The 19,311-nt window shown below is 39.9% G+C and overlaps 1 protein-coding gene across 1 annotated transcript in view; it reads right to left on the reverse strand.

Moving 5' to 3' along the window:
* Window positions 1–19,311, reverse strand: part of cntn5 (contactin 5) — a 344,921-nt gene that overhangs the window by 179,422 nt on the left and 146,188 nt on the right. Inside the window, exon 4 of the mRNA XM_029121761.2 lies at window positions 214–337. Within this exon, the coding sequence (XP_028977594.2) occupies window positions 214–337 (124 nt within the window). The remainder of the gene's footprint in view (window positions 1–213; window positions 338–19,311) is intronic.

The following is a 19,311-nucleotide window of genomic DNA, read 5'->3' on the forward strand; positions in this document are numbered from 1 at the left end:
AATCAAGTGGATATATGACTATTTAGATGCCCAAAACCTTGACCGGTTGATATCATCAGTCCAGTGAAAACAGCACCTGAAAGAGGATAATCTAAGCAATATGTAGAACCAGTTCTAAGATTACCAGGCCAAAACTACACAGATGCTGCTGGACTGAAAGAAAAAGAGAAACAGAGCTTGAGACTGAGAGAGATGAAGAGAGAGATGTTGTACCTGTAGGCAGGTGTTGGGTTGCCTCTGGCTTCACAGCTCATCATCACTTTCTTCTCCTCAGAGTCCAGTGCAAAGATAGAGTCATCTGGCTCCTGGGAAAATGTTGGCCCGAACTCCTCACTCTCTGAAGGAGAGAGAAGACAGACAGGAGTTCAGAGGGAGGTGCACACAGTTGGATTATTCCTTGACAGCTGTTAAGCCCAACACCATTCAATGCTGAAAATAGGGGGGGGGGGCATTTAACAATAAATAGGTAATTATTAAAGTATTTCAAGAAAACAATGGGAACCTATGGTGACACTACTGGAATGGATTTTAACATGTAGGTTAAAGGTCATTGTCTTGTTACACAGGGATATAGGGGCCCTACGTCTTAAGCATTTTCATTATTAGGCTTTTATGTTTGACCATAGTTAAATAAGAGGCCTCACCAAACAATGTGGTTCTAACATTTAGGACAAAAAAAGGTCAGTTCCAGAAGATAAGGACTAAGAACACATCTTAGAAATGTCAGACATGGTCAAGTGATGGTTTAACATTGTCAGTGAAGCTTGTCTTGTATTCTCAATTACAAAACAACCTGGCAGCTGACAGGGGGACTTTAAAATAGGTTTATTTGACTCCTTGGATCTTTGTTCTTATTTAAACTGCAGAATTCAGAATTCATTGTAAATTGTACAAAAAAAAAAGAAAAAAACGTGTGTTGGGAATCTTTAAATAGAATCCCGAACATTCCTCAGTTGGCCATTACTGATGACAGTGGTTGTTACTGATGACAGTGGTTGTTACTGATGACAGTGGTTGTTACTGATGACAGTGGTTGTTACTGATGACAGTGGTTGTTACTGATGACAGTGGTTGTTACTGATGACAGTGGTTGTTACTGATGACAGTGGTTGTTACTGATGACAGTGGTTGTTACTGATGACAGTGGTTGTTACTGATGACAGTGGTTGTTACTGATGACAGTAGTTGTTACTGATGACAGTGGTTTCTACTGATGACAGGGATTGTTTCTGATGACAGGAGCACACACCCACATCTCAGAGGCATAACTGAACAACACAGTGGACTGAGTCTGCCCCTAATGTTGGCAATGTGCAACAAGCCTCTCTATTTTGGGCACTGTCTTTGTTTTCTTACATTTTGTGTTGTGCAATCCATTTTAATGTTTGCAAAACATAAGACATATAGAGATCAGTAACATCAGCGAAGCTGTGAAAATGAACACCATGCTTCTAAGAACTAAATCACAGGGGTAAACCCAGGCATGCAGTCTGCCGAGGAAAACCTGGTCATCTATAGTATCAAAAGCTGCACTTAAATCTCATAGCAGGACAGAGGGCTTTTTGCCATTAGTGTTAAAGCTCTGGTCGTTCTACGTGTTGATACATTCTTTGTGCTGTGAGGTAAGGAAGAATTCAGACTCCTTCGCTTTCTCCTCACTTGTTGTTATTTGGGTGTTTTCAGCACATGGGCGTCCTGTGTACTTTGATTATCTTTGAGATGTCTCTAGAACCTGTGGCACATTTAAAATAGAAATGTGTAGGTTCCTGGCTCAAATGTTTATAAGACGGATAAAAGAAAAAGCACTCCTCCATTTCCCTCACCAAATGAGCCCAGATTATTATTGTATAGTCTAGGGTGGTTTAAGGTAGTGATGGACAGAACTATGCTTTTCAAAACACCAAGACAATTGAAACATTTTCGTCAAGGTTTTATGAAATGCTCAAAACATTTATTTGATAGCTTGATGTAATACTTCCCAAGATTTTAATAATTTAGCTGACACCATTATCCAGAGTGAGGGTATACATTTTCAACCTGGTTCCTAGTAGGAATGGAACACACTACCTCACCCATAACTCCTAACCCCAAACCGCAAACCCATCCCCTACCAACTGAGCTAAATGAGACAACAATATGTGGAGTAACTGAAGGGGTCCCAATACTTTTCGAAGGCACTGTAAGTCTATAAATGATGGGGGCTGAACAACCAGTAAATATGCCATTAAAATTGCTCAGGAAAATTTGCCCATTAACTATTTACAATAGCTAGTACATCCTTTTCTAAATACTGTTTTGAAGAAAAATGTGTGGATATTTTCAAGAGGATAGGTAGATGACAATATGTAATACCAGCTTGATTAATCAATCAAATCAATACATATTTTTTATTTTTACATCAGCAGTTGTCACAAAGTGTTTATAGAGAAACCCCAAAGAGGAAGCAACAACAGTTAACACAAAGACCAGGACAAACTCCCTAGTCGGGTCAAACGTTGAAGTGTCTATGAAGTGTCCATGAAGTGTCTATGAAGTGTCTATGGTCCACTTAAAAACTTCAGATAGTTGTTGCAAAAACACCACTATATAAATTCTGATTGTCAGTAATAAATTTAGAGAAATTATTTAATCAAACATTTTTAATTGCCTCCCTGTATATTTCATTGTACATCCACCTTGCTATGTGTCGGATTTCCCATGCAATATTCCTGCCATTTGTCTTTAGTTGATTTGTTTTCCCGTCCTCATGGGTGCTGTCATTTCAAGCAATACTTTTGTTCCAACTTTGATTGGAACAATCAAATCTATAGTTGCATTTCATTTGGAAAATAACTTATTTAGACAAACACAGGAAGATGCTGAGGTATATAGATTAATGTGTTTCTGAAGTTTACGGCTACTTCAGTCCTAACATTATACTTTTTCAACAACAGACTTAAACAGGATCTCAAAAGATATATCAGTGTTAGGCCCCAATGTTACCGCAAACTACCAAAAAGATAAAAACCTCAGTGTGTTTAGTATCTACCTGATCATATATACAGTATTAAATTCACCTGAGATTGAATGTTGTCAGACGAATGAATGACGGAAAGAAATCCACTCAGATAATCGGACATAGATTTCATGGTCTATGACGGATTACGACAAGCAGAGATGGCTGACATTTAAACATTTCAGCATGGACATATCCCCATGGAGAAGCTTCCACATGTTATGGCCCATCTTCTAAAACACAACATTTTCTGGACCATCTGCATTTGAACAGGGCTTTCTTCCAAGAACCTGCCGTGAACCTGTTAATACAATCACCACAAGAGCTGTTGTCTTGGAAGTCATATACAGGTTCAATGGACTAAATAAACATTTGGGAAAATCTGAGAAATTTCCAAACCATTAACACACTGTATTTAACAGTTGTCAAAGGTTTTCTATAATCATTAGTTTTAGAGGAAGGTGGTTTGTCAATCTAAATTGTCACAAAAACAAAACATGTTGCAGTGGGCTTTCGGACAGTTATTGAATGTATCGATCCAACAGAAACGATCCAAGACACTCGGGTAACAAGGAAAAAGCCAGAGATTGTGATCTGTCCCCCAGTCTTCTTTAAAATAGTTTTGTAATCCTTTCCAAGTGCCTTTAACTGGCAGTGCGGAGTGTGATTTGTAGCAACGAGGATAGTCGTACTGTAGATTCCACATGGGTGTTGCTCTCTGGCACTAAGGGCAGGCATTATCAGATGTCTGGTATATGGGCACTGGGGTGACATTGAACTTTATCGGGACGACAAAATTCCCAATGTAGACCTCACCATTGAGGAAGACATCTAGCGGAACCAGGCACAGAGCGGTGGACAGTCCAATTCTAACAGAAGAGGATGGCTTTGTCTTTTTGTCCAGCTAAATATGAATCAGTTCAATATGAATCTGCCTGATATGAATCGGCTCAATGTGAATCAGAGCAATTAGCAACCTCCTGAACAACTGTCTTTACCAACCCTTATAGTTGTAAAGATGATTGCACCACACTGTCTATATTGATCCACTTCACTCAGTGGCTGGAATCATACTGATATTTGCTAATGTATCTACTAAAGTAATTGAGCCTGAGCTTTGTGTAACATCACATCAAGTAACATCTTTGTTTAGTTAGCTGGGAATCATTTGTTCCGCTAGGTAGGCATTGGCAGAGAGGTTTCTTGAGTAACAGAGATAGACAGCATTACAGAGATAAGAGACAGACAGTGAGAGATGCATCTACCCTTAAAGGTTGGAATGTATCCATTAGTGCATCTGACCAATAATCAAAAGGTTGTTGGATCTAATCCCCCAGCCTTGAGCAAGACAATTAACTCTAACTGACGCTGGAGTGGCCAGTGTGTCAGCCCCCAGCACACTCTAATTTAACTGTCCGATTCAAAGTCAGGTTTTGGTTGGGCCCTGTGTTCAATTAGTGAATGAATGTAATCCTACTACCCACTTTCTATATCAGGACTATAGCTGTTTGTTGTCAACTCCAGCTATATGGATCTGTTATTCCATCATAAACAGGCTTAGAACAGGAGGGTTTGGGGGCCACAGTCTGGGAACAGAAAGGTTTGGGGGCCACAGTCTGAGAACAGGAGGGTATGGGGGCCCCAGGCTACACCACAGGCTGAGAACAGGAGGGCATGGGTATGTCCAACGAGCACACTTTGTCACACCAAACAGGAACCAAAAAACCCTGACAACAGGTAGTGTTACACAATGTTTCTTTTTTTAAATGTATTTACAAAACACCTCTCTACTGTTTAGAATTCAATTAAGTATATGCTATAGGAATTATTCGTGCTTTCGATTCATTCCTAAATGGGTTATTTCATACTTTTGATGCCTTCACTATTATTCTACAATGAGGAAAATAGTAAAACTAAAGAAAAACCCTTGAATGATTATGTGCAAACGTTTTACTGGTACTGTACATGACAATTGATGTTCCAAGTTTATCAGAATGAATTAGCCATGTAAATAACTGTAAATTGTAAATTGCTCAGCTTTAGTCTTTCTTGATTGTAATTATGGGCAGAACAGAGCTAAAAACCTTCCTGTAAATTCCAGTGGATAATTGCAGAACTGAAGCCGAACTGAAGCTGACCAATTAAGCAATCATCAGCTTTGTTGTCAAAGCAGTGGCACAGATGAGCTGTCTAATACTAATTTCACCATCCATTGGCTGTCTTGTAAACAGCTAAACGCAGTCTCTGATTCTGGGTCTGTCGGTACTTACTGCAGATTTATGATTCAGGGACTCCTCCCTCAATCTCTACATTAATAGGAACAAGTGCAAATCTTACGTGGCGCTGCTGAGGTGGGATGTACACCACCTGGTGCCCTATTCCCTACCTTCCCCATTGGCTTTGCTCAAAATGAGTGCCCTATTCCCGACCTTCCCCATAGGCCCTGGTCAAAATGAGTGCCCTATTCCCTACCTTCCCCATAGGCCCTGGTCAAAATGAGTGCCCTATTCCCTACCTTCCCCATAGGCCCTGCTCAAAATGAGTGCCCTATTCCCTACCTTCCCCATAGGCCCTGCTCAAAATGAGTGCCCTATTTCAGTAATAGGGTGCATTTTCAAAGGTGAAACACATGGTGCTTACATTGTCCCTGTTCCACGCACAGCTGTGTTGGTGGGGATTTAAAATGTGTTTTTGCGTAACTCCCTCTGAAACACCCTGAGATAGTGGCATGACCTGGCCAACTCAGTGACTCTAAATAGGAAACCTTTCAATTGCTGGACCAGAACCCCATCAACTAGGCCACCTGGCTGAATATGCACAAGTCCTCTGTCTGATACAATTAACACTGAACTCATGTCACAGTTGACTGAAACATCACTTCTTATTTCATTCATGGACAATCCATGCATCTACAAATCAGAAACCAGAGCATTATGATAATCATAAAATATATCTTATACAACAATACAAAGAGGAAAGACATGGCTGAGCACAAACAGGAAGGTCAGTAAGGACCCTTTACAGCCACAACTATATGGGTCATGGAGAGTAATTGAGCGGAATGTGTCAGAGACGTCTGACAATAAGATTATAACAGGGAAAAACAGACCCCTATCCTAGACATCTTAAGCTCCTTATTGGCACGTTGTGGGGAAAACAACCTGCTAACATCAGCTCACATACACTTGAGGACACGTGAGTAGAACTTTCTAACTCCCGTGGGTAGGACTTTCTAACTCCCGTGGGTAGGACTTTCTAACTCCCGTGGGTAGGACTTTCTAACTCCCGTGGGTAGGACTTTCTAACTCCCGTGGGTAGGACTTTCTAACTCCCGTGGGTAGGACTTTCTAACTCCCGTGGGTAGGACTTTCTAACTCCCGTGGGTAGGACTTTCTAACTCCTGTGGGTAGGACTTTCTAACTCCCGTGGGTAGGACTTTCTAAGGTTCACGGACTGGACAGCCCCCCCGGTCATATCCTCAGATGAACAATTGGAACGGTTTTCTGATGCATTCAACCATTCGCTTTCCCACCTCTCTCCTCCTGCTTCAAGATGTCCATCATTCCAGTACTGACTAAAATGCTGAGTTAAAAATACTACCGCCTCAGAAGAACTCACCTCAGTCACATAAATCGCTTTTAGAGGCTACTCAAGAATGACTTCGCCTTGATTTTTCCCTCCACCAAGGACCCACTGCAATTTCCAAACCGCCCTGATGGAGGTACGGAAAACGGCAATGCCACGGGGCCCCACATCGGTCTACATCACTTCATCTCAGAACCCATCAGGAAGGTGGGCAAACCGGGCCGTACCAACACATGCACACATGGATCGTTGACAGACTGATCCCAGGTGAGTGTATGCAATTTACTCCACACAGTGCTGAAGGAAAGCCACAAAGACCATTATGGACCTCTGCCAAGCGAGCCATGGCTTGGTGGTACTGCTGCCATCAGAGAGGCAGGCAAAGATTGTTCAGAAGCATTTCAACTGGGACTGAGAAACTGAAAAGTCACAGAAAGTTAAAATAACTGCCCATCAGCCCTGTATCTCGATCTGCACCTCAGAGTCCTTTTGAACACTGCTTTTTAATACACATTCAACACTGGTTAATTGTATTTGTAATTTTGCAATTTGTACTTGTGTTAGCTCTGGATATTGTGTTAGCTCTGGACTTTTCTCTAGCCTATGGACTACTCTGAGAATGTGCAGCTTATTACCTAGATAAGGAATCCCAGAAATGACAAATGTCAGTAAAGGGTTATTTGATGAGCAAATAATTTAAGTGTTTAATAATTTCCTTTGCCAACAAAATATAAGGCAACAAAATAAATAATTTATTTTACACTTTAAAAAAGTCATTTACTCACCCTTTATTTTTCAACAACTCACTTTTACTATTCTCTCAGGCCTAGTGCAGTTGAATAATTTATCTGTTTCCTATTTTCCTCATGTAAGATATTCATTTTCCTCGTGTCATATAATTAGAAGGGTGTGTCTAAAACCACGTAGGGGATAGATTGTATGAGGGACGGTTTTTTAATCGTCAGTGCTAAATACAGACTAGAGCAATCGAAACAAGTTTTTATCTAGTGATGGGAAGTTCGACTCACTTCACCGATCCAGATCTTTTCGAATCGTAAAAAGAACGATTCTTTCGACTCATTTCGTTCATTTGAGTCAGCCCCCCACCACCCACCCTCAAATCAACGTCTAAATCGGGCTCCACAAGATAGGAATAGAAAGCACCTATTCCCACCGTTAAAGCTAACAAAGTGTAAATGCTACACCATATCATGCTTTAAAGCAATCAAAAAAACATGTTCATTATGTGAATTATTAGAAGATTTAAAAAACTTCAGACCCGAGGCCAGGTGGCATTAATTATTGTATAAAAACGCACAAGCGCAACTCATTGTCCAGAGTCAAAATCAACTTTTAAAATGTACTAACACTACTATTTTTATCTGACACATGATAGTAGACCAAATACATTTTTAGCATTCATTCTGTTTAAGGCTGATAAAAAATGAGACTCGGGGATAAAAGATTCAAAGACTTATGCTATCTTCTCCTTAAGCCATTGTCGTTCATTCCGGTGATCCAAAAGATTCGTTCGCGGGATGAAAAGTACCATGAGACAGCGTTTATTAATGAAAATGATCAGTTTAATCGAGTCCTATAACAGTTACAGTATTACCAAAAGACATGCACATAACAGTCACGATGTTGGATGGTTTCAAGAAGATGGCTGCATTTGTACACACTTTGAACGTTCCCACAACCAGCACCGGCCAGAGATCGCTTCCTTTTCGGTTTTGGTTCTTATACACATCGATTAGTTCTCCGTAGCTCGCTAAATTATACTCGGTTAAAATATGGGTAAATAAGGGCTGTGCAACATCGTATACACCTTTGTTCTCACAATGAGACCAATATTGGATTACATGAATACTTCGTTAAAGAGCTATTGAGATTTGAAGAGCCGAATGTCTGTCGAAAGTCCAATCTAAAACTAACTTCACCACAGTCGGTTTTTGCAAGGTTTAAAACGGTACTATGAATAACATTGGGTTTTCCTAGGGAGTGTATGAAGTCCAACGAATAGCGCCAACTTAGCTAAAAGAGTGCAGTTTAATAAAAAAAATTATATACTGTGATGGTTTTTGTACTGTGTATCATTTTCTGTCTGTAGTATATCCTGAGCCTCTAGTTTTTCTTCTAATCGAGATAATCATACGAGTGGTCATTACGGTGATGTTCTTTTTCCCTAACTGTAGCTTGTTGTCTATCTGTGAGTCAGTGGTAAAGGGGTTAATGGAGTATAACCAAAAAAAAGACCGCAAGGATACAATCGGGAAGCAGAAACTTAAATAGGGTCCGCAATCAGGGAAAACAGGTGCGGGCAATCATCACAGAAAACAGGTGTGAATGATGAAATGAGGGAATGTGCGTTGGATTCACGGCTGGTTGCAGTGCCAGAACGTGACAATAACATAACCTGACAGCTGAATACCATCGTACTGTACTTATATTTATTGTAGCTAACGTTTCTTACATTGGAACATGAAGGGTAATAATGAGATACGCGGAGATCAGAAAGATTGAAATACTTCTGTCCTTATTTCGCTTTCCACCATTTCTTCAGGTGGTCCAAAGTGCCGAAAGATCCGTGGTTAATTGTTAATTACGTTTCTCTTTCTTTCCGGAGAACGAGCCTCGACGATCTTACTGAGGTCCTACATTCAAAAAGAACGAGTCGTTTTTATCTTATCAGATTCCAGTCTCCCGCTGTTGTACAATGTACGTTAGTCAGACGTGTCTTAGAAAGCAAGCAAGCAAATGTATTTATATAGCACAATTCATACATCTCAATGTGCTTTACAAAGAAAACATATAAAAATACAATAACATACTCAAATGAAAACATCAAAACAACATAATAATGAAGAAATAGAATAAGAAAATATAAAAATAATAAAAACGGGATTAAAACATAGGAAGCTATAAGGCTAAACAGTATGGTTAAGTTTAAGTGCTCAGTCATAGGCATGTGAAAAGAGAAGTGTTTTAAACCTGGATTTAAAAATGGATATGTTTGGGGCACGTCTAAGATGTTCTGGTAGTTTATTCCAGTTGTGTACAGCATAAGTGCTAAACGCAGCTTCTCCATGTTTAGTTTGGACTCTGGGCTCTACTAACTACGTGTTTTTAAGTTAGCTGTGTGTTCACATTTTGACACAGCATACAACTTACCAGTTTATTTGATAAACTATTTGACATTTCGCTTTACAGTTGTACTCAACGCTAGCAACATAGCTAGAAATATTTTACCCGAAATTCTCGGAGTGTTAATGCGATATTGACATTGTTAAATTCACATGCAGAGGGGTTTTAAACGGTGGTATAAAACGTTAGTTTGAGTTTAAACAACAACCGCTTTAAGTAACGAGTTGCTGCGCAGCAGAAGAAATTCTCATACTGACTCAAGTATTGCTGTTTTTGTTACCACGGTAACACTGTCCTTGAAGGGGTAGCTACCATAGATAATAGAACAGTAGATGGGCCGATGTCATAGAGCCCATATAAATCAGAATGGAGCAATTTGACAGCCATGTTACCTGGGACTTGTTCTAAATAATCTACAATACAATTCAATTATAGAATTACTTTCAATAACATTAAGCTAAATGGAGCAAGCTAGCTCACTGAATTTGGTATGCTAACAGTAGCAGAGTAATTGGAGGACAGAAGTAGGAGTAACAAGGCAACTTTTTTGTGAACAAAGGCTACCCCACATCGCCAGCTGCTGATTAAATACATTAATTATAATTTTCAACAAAATGCGTTATTTTTCACATACACTGTGTGCTACATTAATTCATACTTTGCATTAGCGAGGTAGCTAAGACCGTGAATACAATTTAAAAAAAAAAATTGGATACTGTAAAGTTACATAGTTCAATGGCTACTTTAGGCTGGATTAGCTGTCTTGTTCATTGATTAAAAACATGGTATGTAAAGTTAATTATGTTATTATACATTTCTACACTATTACTGATGCATTAACAATGTTTCCCACCTCCTTTGTATTGTTCATCAAATTACTGCTGCACAAAATACCACCATGACTGTTAAGTGGCATGTCTTTTCTGAACTGGTCCCAGGTAAGATGGTGGAGCTATAGAGATGTCAGATGGAACTATATGTCCCATCTATACATAATAATATCTATGTAGCTAATAGTGTTTCCATGGATGTTCTGATATTGGCTTTAGACTCACAGTGTTTTTCCCCTGCTAAAACACAGGTTTACACTGTTACAATTTGAGTGTAGGACCCCATTGTGGCTAACAAACAATCCCAATAAGACAACAGTTAAAAGTCAGATAATATAGCTAGCTGTCTAGCTAAACTATAGCTAGATCTAAAAGTACTTTCATTGATGAGCTAGTGGCTGACTATGGTAGTATCAGTCCCAACAGACTAGTAGTTGAGTGTTTGTTGCCTACAATGATTAGCCAATTGTGTATCAGATACTGCCCAGGTAGTTTAGACACACACTTCTAATGACACGAGGAACATGGGACGTCTCATGAAGAAAAGGGGTAATAGATACATTATTCAACTGTTCTGAGCCTGAGAAAAGAGTAAATGATAAATGGAAGAGTAAAATAAATATTTTTTAAATGTATTTTGTTAATTTAAATAATTAACTCATCAAATAACCTTTTACTGAATTTTGTCATTCCTGGGATTCCATACGTAGACATTATTGTCAGTGGTAGTTAACTTTTTGTTGTTGTTGCTATTGTTGAAAAAAACAACTGCTATATCCAAGCATTAATACAGCACAGCACAGAGATACACAGGAGGAAGAGCATGGTTACCTATTAGGGACTAGCTACTCTGTTCTCTCACTGTTTAAGAATGATGATCTGACAAAAATGGCCTTGGTTTTTCTCACTGGGAAGACTTGTAATCTCAGCAGCCTCTGTCAGCAGATTACAGTTCCACCAGGGAAATAAAAGGCTCACTGGAATTATATAAACTAGGAGTACCAATGGAATAAAGAGAAAGCACAAACGTGCATGCTGAATCTCTCACAATACAACAAAGCAGTTTGCAGCTGAAGAAAAGGAATCTAACACTTTAATTGGTTTCATCCCAAATGGTACCCTAGTCCATATTTAGTGCCCTAATGGTCCATGGGGCTCCATCTGAAACTCGCCGTTTGTTGCAGCTCCAAGGTTAACAGACCTGTCTGCTGGGAGTAGTGCATAAAAATGACATTAAAGCCAACAATGCACTACTGCGCCCCAAATCTGGTCATACATCAGATAAGATTGACTGTGCTAACAACCGCAAAGCAGATGCAGAAAGGTAGAACATTAAGGAGATCGCTCAGCAACACGCCACCATGGTCATGGAGCAGCCTAAAAAAACCTAACAATTCAGTTGTCTGTGGACCAGAACATTTGTTATGTGCTGTTCCAGAGCTTTCCAAAGACAAGCCACGACACCACAGCAGACTGTAGCGTTGGCTGCAGAGTAGAGCTTCCTGGCCATTAATTCATAGCATCAAGTGGGGTTACTAAAAGCAGCTGTAGCGACGCTATGAGTTGAGTTCCAGGCATGAGGTTCCGCTTGAGGACATGAAGATGAGGAGGACCACGGCTCCAATGGCACCCTATTCCGTGTATCAAGTGAGCTGCCAACAGTATTATACACTTAGTAGGCAATAAGGGTGCCATTTGTGATAGGAGACTAGCAGGCCGTAAGTAGCATTGTCCTGTACCCACTCACACAAAGCACTCACGCAGGGAAAAATAACTGAAAGAGTAAAATCATGCCGTGAAGAGGACAACTAAGGATCTGAAAGGCTGATGAGGCCTTTGAATTGGACAGCTTTATTATGCAGAATACACCGCCATTATTATGCAGAATCCACAATATGGTGAGGAACATCATAGTGGACATTACAGTGAGGACATATGTGGAGTGGATAAGACAAAGCATACTTTCCTTGACTTCATAGAAATCATAGCTTAGTTGCTGATTTAACATCACAACACAATGCAGGATGTCTTTTGTTGTTGTTTTTTTTATTGCTAAGGCACATTTACCGAAACTGGGATAAATATGATATCCATTGTAATGAGCACAGTAGTATTGTATTTTTGCAAAACAGTAATTGCTCATTCTTTTCACAAACAATGCCAATGCTAAACACATTTACGCAAAATTGTAAAAGACAACACTTTGTTGAATAAATCATGTCAAACAAAGTTAAAATAATTGGTCACAGTTGATACAAACTACTCCCTTGAATGTAAATCTCTTCTGCAAAACGTCTTTGCACAGTTGTTCAATCAGCAATCAGTCCTTAAAAGAGGTCACTTGAGTTACCATTTGTAAGAAACCAAGTAAGGGGAATGAAAGAACTATCATTTTAGATGACATAAATTTGGCCTTTCTAGACAGAGGCTGGGCAGTAGGAAATTTATAATGCAATTTTACACTGAGTACAGGTTGAATATGTCTGTCAACACCCTGCTGTTTAGGGACATTCTGTACTGGTAATCTTTAGCAAAATGGATTGATTAAATGATTGATTAAAATAAGTTGTATGTTTTGATGCCAATACTTGATTTGGTGTTTTGCATTTAATGTTTTTATAGTCTTAGTGCAAATGAAATAGTCATTTTGGCATAAGGTGTTTTGGTATGGACCTGTGTGTTAACTGTTTTGAATACATTGGACAAAATTTAGCAGGCCGTGAGAAACTGTATACTGGTGTTACTGGTAGCCTGAACAATAAATTAAATGTTTCAAAGAGAAACTAAAAGAGTTATGAAAGATGTTGCGATCGCACCTGTTCTCCACACCTTACTGCCTGACAAGCACCAGCACCCTCCGTTTGTGCGTCCAACAGATTGTCAGACCAGGTTGTGGTTCTGGCTAAAACATTGTGCGTTTGCAGTTTGACAGTGTCACCTTAATCAGACCATCTGAAAGCAACGGTCCCATCAGTCAGAATCCCGGCGAGCACAACATCAGCATCTCCTGCACTCTGGCTACACAGCCCCTGTTTCCTCACTTCTTCATATCCTCCTTCCACCTTCCCTTCTCTACTCCTCCTCTCCTCCACCTCCTCTTTAATTCTTCCTCCCCTCCTCCATCCTTCTGCTCCTCCTCCACCGTCTCTTGACCCTCCCCTCTTATCCTCCTCCTACAGTCTGTCCTTAAACTTCCCACTTGACGCCTCCTCTTCCACAGTCCTCCCCTCCTCTTCATCCCTGCTCCTTCCCTAAAGACAGCAAAGAAGAGTTATTGCGTTGGTGACAGTGCGTGTCGTATGAGACACTGGTGAGACAGAACACACTGGTGATTACTCTGTTGGCACATTAAGGCTGTAGGAACACCACTCCTCAGACTGAAAAGGAAAATCCTTTTGTCATCTGTCTGGGGTGTGCGGTGTGCCTGTAAATCATTAGCATGCGATGGATCCAGTGTTCTCTTGTCTACAAATGAGGACATCATCGATAAAGGAAGTCCATTTCGTCCTGATCCCCAGTTTCTCCTTCAAGGAGAATTGATGGGTCCTCCCTCTGAAAGTAATCTATGGGCCAAGATAACTGTGATTACTGTGGTTACCTTCTCTTTATACAGATACGAAAAACTTCAGGGCTTATACCAATGTAACATCCATGGATTGTTAGCTAGCAGTGGCTCAAATTAGCATAATTTAGAAAATGGTTGATTAAAGGTGAAATAAAGGTGAAATATTCAAACCTGGCATGATGTTAATGCATGATGAAATGAATTGCTTTGGCAGCGTAAAGTTAATCTTCAGTCTCGCTAGCAATTGTTCAAATCTTATGACTATTCCAAGTAGTAGGTAAGTAGATACTAGTACGCTATTACTGGCTAATAAGCTGTTAAAATGGCTAGTGGTAAAAGCCATGCAGTTCATATATGCTTTTTGTTGTGGAGATACATTTTATAAGAAACATTAGTCGGTTTAACACAAAGCTTAATAGTGTCTAGCGAAATATTCAAACTTGGCGGGATGTTAATGCGCGACAAAATGATCTAATGTCTAGACGCAATTCCGACACTCAGCAAACGTGTGGAATAGTGGTTAAAGACACTTGTGAGGGCACCAACGTGAGGGCAATCACTTTTAATAGCTGGCTGGCTGAACTAGGCTTGCCTGGTTCCTTTTCTAGTTTATAATCTATGCTGCTTCTGGTAAACTGATAACCGTACAATGCATGTGTTTTGTATGTGTTTTTTTAGGTTATTGGAACATGACAATGGCTTTCTATGTTTAGCTTATAGGAGCTACTGTAAACTAGATAGCTGCTAGCTAGGTTGGCATTTAAGATAATGATATACAATGTGTGGTTAGTACAAACTATAATTCCCATTAGTACAACCTATCTATAACAATAACAAACTGAACAAATTATTTTTCTATACTTGTCACAGGCTAGCAGCGCTGGACCAATATGTATTGGTATATTACCACTACCAGGTAGCTAGCAGCGCTGGACCAAGATGTATTGGTATATTACTACTACCAGTTAGCTAGCAGCACTGGACCAAGATGTATTGGTATATTACTACTACCAGGTAGCTAGCAGCACTGGACAAAGATGTATTGGTATATTACTACTACCAGGTAGCTAGCAGCGCTGGACCAAGATGTATTGGTATATTACTACTACCAGGCTAACTTGCTACTTGGTGAAGGAGAAACATATTTCTCTGGAGGAGAAATATGGCAAACAGTTCACTTTTCAGGTCAATATCAGCCTATTCTTGTGTATTGCTCCTATATTTACTTGAATTATCTCCACAGCTTTATAACAATTTCTTTGAGGCTGGCAACACACAACGACTGGATCAAAATAAACAGCAGAAAGGCACAGAATCTAGTGCATGAGCATAAGTACACTAACAATAACCAACTATTTGTGAAGTACTCCATTTCAAATGACTCTTTCCAATAACTTTTTATATGTATTTAGCATTTTTCTGCCATTGTAACATGGAAATCTGGGTTGTTAGCGTTTATTTGTGGGGGGAAAAATATATTTTACTAATACACACTTAGTACCCAGACATGGCTTCAGTTTGAATTTAAGGTGTGTAAGACTTGTGTGTAGTTTTGTACATATTTCCAGTTTGCTTTTATCTCTCAGATATCCACTAAGAAGAAATAGCAAAAAGGGAAACATTAATGCCAGCATCTAAGCACAACTAAATGTGCGTTCCATTGCTTGCAAAATCTGCAAGGTGACAAGAGACATCACTGAGAACAAATAGGCCAGTTATGACCTTTGCAAAACAGTCAAGAACAAGAACAAGGATAAATGGCTCAGAAATGTCAGAGTGCGTACAGACTTCAGACAACAACACGGCTACTAACATCTGATGAGCCGCACACCTTATTTGCAAAGAGAAAAATAGCACAGAGGCCCACGAAAGGAGCCATAACTGAGGCCCACGAAAGGAGCCATAACTGAGGCCCATGAAAGGAGCCATAACTGAGGCCCACGAAAGGAGCCATAACTGAGGCCCACGAAAGGAGCCATAACTGAGGTACCCGGAAGGGCCAGAACTGAGAACATGAGTCACACTTTCCAGCATTGTAACCTTTGCAAGCTTGCTTGCCTGGACAGCACCCATGTAGATATCTTCAGAGCTGCACCAGAACAGCCAGCAGGAGTGTTTACAGAGATATTCCCAGTTGGTTGTCCCTGGTAGCTCTCACTCCAGAGACTGGACAAGGACTACAGCGCATTCTCTGGAGCCATCGCAATTTGCATATTGTCCCAACAAAGTCACAGGTGTGACACCAACAACAGTGGACTGCTCTATCCTAGAAAAGATGGTCATGGACCTCCTGATTAATGGGCTGTTCCAACTCATACTGTCTGGCAGACAAACACAATCCAGGAGCATTGCTACCAACACAAAAAGTAATATAAATATTTTCTCCATACAGAGACCGTGTGATTGCTCCATTGAAGCTGACCAATGCAGAGACCATGTATTTTCTCCAGTGAAGCTGACCAATGCAGAGACCATGTATTTTCTCCAGCGAAGTTGGCCAATGCAGAGACCATCTGTTTTCTCCAGTGAAGCTGACCAATGCAGAGACCATGTATTTTCTCCAGTGAATATGGCCAATGCAGAAATGAATGATTCCACTTTTGACCAATATATCCATTATTTCCTAGCTACCACAATGATAGGAGTGCAGGGTGAGGCTGAGATCGTCAGGATGTCACATTATTTTTAGGGAACAAACCAGGTCACCAAATAGTATCCGCTTTCTGTGGATTTCTATAGATATCCATCTGTAATGATGCACTCACTTATTATTTGGTACACTCCTTTTTACCAGATACCAGGAGACGGGCCGTTACACGAGGAAAGCTTGACAGGGCCATAGAAGGGCATCAACCCAGCAGCAGGACCAGTATCTGCTCATTTGTGCGAGAAGGAACAGGAGGAGCACTGCAAGAGCCCTACAAAATGACCTCCAGCAGGCTGGTGTGAACATTTCTGACCAAACTGTCAGAAACAGACTCCATGAGGGTGGCATGAGGGCCCGATGTCCTCTAGTGGGACCATGAATAAAAACACTTAATAAAAGCGTTCCTGACGGGGTTCATCATCAATGGTAAATCATTCAATACTTTATGTATTATAGTATATTTTAACTGAGGGGAAGTGTTAAAGAAATGTATTGAGCTAATGTATTCATGAATTATACAAATGTCTAGGGGAGTAGAGAATGACTAGTTTAGTTTTGGGCTGAATAGAATGGTACCAAGCCTGTTTTAGGTACCGAGTCTGTTTTAAAGTAGGGAGAATGCAAGGCATGTTAATGGGTGTCATCATTTGGAAAGGGACCAGACATGGGAGGACATTTGAAGTTGAGGTATTCGGAAAATGTAGGTGGCCAACCTGCATTTGGGTACGATCTAGGGTGGAGAGTGAAACTGATGACAGGAATAAGCTGGAATAAACTGTTTTTTTTTTAATGAAATGTCAGTGATTTTGTGAGATGCTGTCACACCTTACCTACACAAAAACTAGGGTTTTATGAAATGTACGTTACACAAGATCAGTGAAAGTTTCTTTCTGTCCCTATTTGCAAATATAATAAACAGTTATTGTGTTAAAGAGTATTCGGTAACACTTTATTGGAAGGGGTGTGCATAAGAGTGACATGACACTGTCATGATACTATCATAACCATGACATGACACATCATTTTGAATGTTTATATATATTGTCATAAGGTGTCATTCGGTTGATTATGCTATTTTTATGCAAGGTTGACATTGTTTGGGATGTCTTTGTTATGACAACTTGAAATTAACTGAGAGAACATAACCTGCCAATGTCTTTGTTATGACAACTTGACATTAATTGAGACAACATAACCTGCCAATGTCTTTGCTATGACAACTTGACATTAACTGAGACAACATAACCTGTCAGTGTCTTTTTTATGACAACATGACAGTAACCAAGACAACATAACCTGTCATAAACATGGGCCTGATTATCAAACTTGAAGAAACTATTGATATACTTCAATGATATTCTTACAAGCTTGTTTATCAACGACAGAGTAAATGCATTCGCAAACAATCAAATCGAGGATCTATACTCAACACTGCGAAATACTTTAGATATGTTTTTTTTTTTTTACATCTGGATCAAACATGTTTTTATAGACCAATATCCCACCTCCCGTTCCTCTCAAAAATCGTAGAAAAATGTGTTTCCCAACAACTGAATGCCTTCTTAAAGACAAATGACATTTATGAAATACTCCAGTCCGGTTTCAGATCCCATCATAGTACTGAGACTGCACTCGTGAAGGTAACAAATGACCTCCTAATGGCCTCAGACAAAGATTCCGCATCTGTCCTTGATCGTAGTGCTGCTTTTGACACTGTTGATCACTCCCTTCTCTTAGAGAGACTGGAAAACCATATTGGGCTACGTGGATGTTCTAGCCTGGGTTAAATCTTATTTATCTGAAAGATATCAGTTAGTATGTGTGGATGGCATATCCTCTGACAAATCAAAGGTATGTTTTGGTGTTCCTCAAGGCTCAGTTCTGGGCCCATTATTTTTCTCACTATTTATGCTGCCTCTGGGTGAATCCTGAATCACAATGTAAATTTTCACTGTTATGCTGATGACACACAGTTATATATTTCAATGAAGCATGGAGAAGCCCCAAAATTACAGAAATGAGAAAAACAGAAATGCTTGTTTTAGGACCCAAGAAACAAAGAGCTTTGTTGGCAGATCTCACTGTGAACCTTGATGGCTGCATGGTCGTATCCCAAAAAACTGTGAGAAATCTCGCCGTTACCCTGGACCCTGACCTCTCCTTTGATGACTCCTTTGACACTACTGGAATCAATTTTAACATGTAGGTTAAAGGTCATTGTCTTGTTACACAGGGATATAGGGGCCCTACGTCTTAAGCATTTTCATTATTAGGCTTTTATGTTTGACCATAGTTAAATAAGAGGCCTCACCAAACAATGTGGTTCTAACATTAAGGACAAAAAAAGGTCAGTTCCAGAATGTAAGGACTAAGAACACATCTTAGAAATGTCAGACATGGTCAAGTGATGGTTTAACATTGTCAGTGAAGCTTGTCTTGTATTCTCAATTACAAAACAACCTGGCAGCTGACAGGGGGACTTTAAAATAGGTTTATCTGACTCCTTGGATCTTTGTTCTTGTTTAAACTGCAGAATTCAGAATTC

This window comes from Esox lucius, chromosome 1 (assembly GCF_011004845.1).
Source record: "Esox lucius isolate fEsoLuc1 chromosome 1, fEsoLuc1.pri, whole genome shotgun sequence".
Classification (NCBI taxonomy): Eukaryota; Metazoa; Chordata; class Actinopteri; order Esociformes; family Esocidae; genus Esox; species Esox lucius.